At 37.4% G+C, this 4480-nt stretch overlaps 1 protein-coding gene across 1 annotated transcript; it reads left to right on the top strand.

Moving 5' to 3' along the window:
* The first annotated feature begins 321 nt into the window (after nucleotides 1-321).
* Nucleotides 322-3230, top strand: LOC110892473 (glutamate receptor 2.8). Its single transcript, XM_035981192.1, has 4 exons — nucleotides 322-444; nucleotides 868-1177; nucleotides 1652-2058; nucleotides 2663-3230. Exons 1-4 carry the CDS (start codon nucleotides 322-324, stop codon nucleotides 3179-3181), a joined length of 1359 nt encoding a protein of 452 aa, XP_035837085.1. The 3' UTR covers nucleotides 3182-3230.
* Nucleotides 3231-4480: the final 1250 nt, after the last annotated feature.

Here is a 4480-nt window from a genome sequence, read left to right as displayed (position 1 = left end):
CCGGGTAATTTGGTTCATCAACAGGTGGAGTGGGAGTCTTGTTCAAGTCTGGCAACTGTGTTTCTTGATCAACAGGGACTCCAGACACAACCTCCTCCTCCTCATTGGCAGCATTTGATCCCCATGTGTCGTTAGAATAGCGATTACCGAAATAATTATCCTTCCAAAATGATGACATTTTAACAAGGTTGAACCAAAAACAAACAATTTACTTAAGAAGAAGATGAAAAGGAAAGCAAAGTATATGAAAAGGAAAGCAAAGTATATGTCGGATGATGGGTAACAGACATGAATGGAGGGATAAATAGACTTTCATCTGGCATGTCAATACGCAGCGTATTGATCCCTACTCACCGTATTACTTTATTCACGTGCCCTGGACAACATCGTATCAGGTCAAATCAGTCTGCCAATACGCAGCGTATTGATCAATACGCACCCTATGTAAGACTGATTTGACATGGTACGAGGTTTGACTGTCTGGTCGTGTACCTACCACTTATATACGCTGCGTATTGGTCAATACGCATCGTATTCAGGTAACCCTATACGCTGCGTATTGACCAATACGCAGCGTATGTAAACCCTAAGTGTGCAGATAGCCTGGCTTGGTGTGCAGATAGTGAGAGCCTTATAAGCGATTCTAAAGGGTTTTTGTCACTAGCCTGACAAGCTCACATGGATAAGTAACTCTCGTGACTTTGCCATAGACTCGAGGAGCTCACTTGCCATTTGTCAAACATTTTCAAAAATTCCTAGAAACCTTATAAAATCTCTAGACCTCCTAGAAGTTATTAAAAAAAACTTTTTTGAATTTGTGGAACAAATATTGTTGGTGTATAATATAATGTTTCAATGATGTAACAGGGATACGATGCGGTGGCCGGAGACATTACAATACTTGCACACCGTTCGGATAGAGTGGCTTTCACATTGCCATACACAGAGGCCGGTGTTTCGTTGGTTGTTCCAATCAAAGATGAAAGAAAGAGTGCATGGATCTTCTTGAAACCCTTAGAGAAAGAGCTTTGGATAACAACTGGTGCATTTTTCATATACACTGGAATCGTGGTATGGGTTATTGAGCATCGCGTAAACGAAGAGTTCCGAGGTGCTCCTCATAAACAAGTGGGAATGCTCTTGTGGTTTTCCTTCTCCACACTTGTCTATGCACACAGTAAGTGTTTATCAACACTATATGTTTTACTTAGTCACATTATATATGATTTGTGTCGTTATACTTTGTATTTCGACTAAAACAATTCAAGCAGGGTCACTAGTAGAAAAGAGTCCATTTTCATATGAGCTTATTTCACTAATGTGTGGAAATGTGTCACCACTAGAAAGTATTTTGTCGCAAATTTGTTGGAAAACTTTTTCCACGAGCTTTTTTTCTGGCAAACAATAGTTGGTCAGAAATGTGTCTGAACCAACGGTTTCCTAAATTGTCTAGTTTTTTATTAGTGAGTGTCAGGAGAGCAGTTTTTCTATCTCTTGGAGATAGAGAAAAGTTTGCCCTCATCCCGCACTCTCAGACCCTACCAACTGGGTACCTTTAGTTTGTTTGTTTCTGTTAAGAGTGCATATTTGCTATTTACACACATATACACACAACTTCAAGTTTGGCGAATTTGATTTTGGATATATGTAGGGGAGAAGTTGATCAGCAACTTATCGAGATTTGTGGTGATCGTGTGGGTGTTTGTGGTGCTGGTGCTGACCTCGAGCTACACCGCGAGCTTGACATCAATGTTAACGGTACAAAAGCTTCGGCCTACATACACTGACATCAATGAGATCAAGAGAAATGGAGAATCAATAGGATACCAAGATGGTTCTTTTGTCAGGGATATGTTGATACGTATGGGTTTTAATGACACTCAGTTGAAAGGCTATAGCACATTTGAGCAGTACCACGATGCCCTCGAATTAGGAAGTCAAAACGGAGGTGTTTCTGCGATTATGGAAGAGCTTCCTTATATTAGGGTTTTTGTGGCTAAATACTGTAACATGTATACCATGAGAGGTCCCATCCACAAAACTGCAGGTTTTGGTTTTGTAAGTTTCACTCCATTCCTTTTTTGGTTTTGTAAGATTAACTTTCAGCTAATTATCAGTGATTACCGAGGATGTATCTGTCGGTGATTACAGACAAATCAGTTACGCATAGGCCAATGTCCAAAAAGTGATAGGAGTTATATATATTGGTCATATCACTATCATATAACTTCTAGTTTACCGATATCAACAACCTTTTTTAAATATCCATTGATGATTCGTAGAAAATTAGCTACAGATCTATGATGGATCGACTAACAAGGCCAAATAAAAGGGAAAAAATTAATTCTTATTATTCCTTCACTATTTTGTTAGTAATTACCGAAGGGTGGGAGAAAATTCAATAAAAGAGTTAAAATTATTTTTAACGCTCTAGATAGAATTTCAGATAAGATTTTGTTTTACGCTTTTTAGTTGTTGTCTTTGAAAGCCTTCTGATTTGTAGTGTTACAATGATTTTTAGTAGTTGTCTGTGAAAGTCTTCTGATTTGTTTTTAGTAGTGGCCTGTGAAAGTCTTTTGAATTGTTTTTAGTAGTTGTCTGTGAAAGTCATCTGATGTGTGGATATTGAAAATGACAATGATTATATTGTATGTATATGCAGGCATTTCCAGTAGGGTCCCCTCTTGTCCATGATGTTTCTAAGGCAATCTTACAAGTGACTGAGAAGCAAATGATGAACATAACCAACCACTGGTTTAAAGAAGATGCCAACTGTGATCAGCAGCTGAAGGGGCCTCAAATGAAAACTGAGGGGTTCGGGCTCAATAGCTTTAAGGGAGTTTTCCTCATTGCCGGGTTATCATCCACCTCGGCTCTCCTGATTTTCGTCTTAAGGTTTTTGTATCAAAATAGAGAAATGTTGGTGTCACAAGATCATTCAGTCAGCCAAAAGCTTTTGGTTATGGTAGAAACATTTGATGTCTTGAGGGATAATAAATCTAAAACAACAATTCCAAAAGGAGCGGTTCATGTGGAATCTCACAACAATAATAGTCCAGCAATTAGTGTGTTCCATCAAGAAGCAGAAGTTTTCTCTCAGGATGAAGAGTTTTCTAGTACTCAACCAGGGAGTCCGTTAGTTCTTGACACAATACAAGTTGTACAAACTACAACTAATTAAACATGTTCAATTGTTCATAATGCTAATTAATCTTACACACACTCTTTAATTCCTTATTATTGTATGCATTAATATAACTAATTATTTCTTTTTTTTTTGAACGGCAAATTTGGATCACTGACGAACCACTGGAGTATCATCGTGCCACCAGCGGAACCACCCGATCATAGCCATCTCCACAAGGCATAATGCCTATACACCAATTCAAGAGGAAACCCAATAAATATGGGAAAAAACCCCTTGTTGGAATTGAACCCAGAAACTATTGGTCCCAAAGTCTTATTCCACCCCAAGATACCACTAGGCTATAAAGCCATGCATTATAACTTATTATTTCTAGTAGTCAACCTGGGAGTCCCGTTCTTAACATGATACAAGTTGTACAAACTACAACTAATTAAACATGTTCATAATGCTAATTAATCTTACACACACTCCTCATTAATATATTCTTTAATGTAATTAATTGTACATTGTTAGTTTGGTAAAAGAAACTGAGTTTCTTTATTTTTTTGGGTTATTGGATTTTAATAATCCAAAGTTTCACCAGTTGACCAATAATTATTTCAACTTCGAAAATTCTCTCTGGTAATCCCAACTTGAAAGATTTTGGTCCTCATCGATCCTTTTCTAACTGAGTTAATCCAGTTAGTTTTTGCTGACTTGCACGCTGACATGGACGATGACATGGCACACAACTTTATTATTTACTGACGTGCAGGGGCGTACCCACCTTATGCCCAAGGTGGGCAGGCGCTAAATTCTCGATAAATCCCGGTTGCACCCCATGAAAATTTTCGTCCACACTCCTTAGGAAAAAATCTTATGAATTTATAAAAAAAATTATGAAAACATTGATTTTTTTTAAATACAACGTAATTAACTTTTCACTTAACTAATTAACTTTCACTTAACCTAATTAACTTTCTCTTAACCTTTAGCCTAATAAACACTCCATAACCCAAGCCCAACCCAATCTAATAATCTAATTTTAACTAAAATATAATAACCCAACCCACCGTTCTTTCCCCTTCTCTCGTTTCCTCTTTGTTTTGTGATCCCAGACCCATCACACCAACAACAACGCACAACAGGTCTTCATCAGGCAGCAACAACAACTTCGGATTTCATCGGGGAATAGTAAATTATGTCCATCAAACTCACGAAAACCACATCTTCATCACTCTTTCCGGGTATAGATCGATTATTTTGTTGTTTTCTTGTTTTATTTGGATTTTTATGAGAAATAAAGTTGTTTAAAAAGTTTGAAATTTTAGTTGTTTTGTCGTTTTTTGAAAC

Source organism: Helianthus annuus, chromosome 12 (genome assembly GCF_002127325.2).
Source record: "Helianthus annuus cultivar XRQ/B chromosome 12, HanXRQr2.0-SUNRISE, whole genome shotgun sequence".
Classification (NCBI taxonomy): domain Eukaryota; kingdom Viridiplantae; phylum Streptophyta; class Magnoliopsida; order Asterales; family Asteraceae; genus Helianthus; species Helianthus annuus.
Note: the sequence above shows the minus strand (reverse complement) of the source record. Positions and strands in the feature narration are given on the sequence as shown.

What these genes read in the sequence shown, in the direction of transcription:
- LOC110892473 (XM_035981192.1), top strand. Translation starts at nt 322, where the DNA reads ATGTCAATACGCAGCGTATTGATCCCTACTCACCGTATTACTTTATTC. An exon ending in TTGATCAATACGCACCCTAT is followed by an intron (nt 445 to 867) that starts GTAAGACTGATT and finishes ATGATGTAACAG; the next exon opens with GGATACGATGCGGTGGCCGG. An exon ending in CACACTTGTCTATGCACACA is followed by an intron (nt 1,178 to 1,651) that starts GTAAGTGTTTAT and finishes GGATATATGTAG; the next exon opens with GGGAGAAGTTGATCAGCAAC.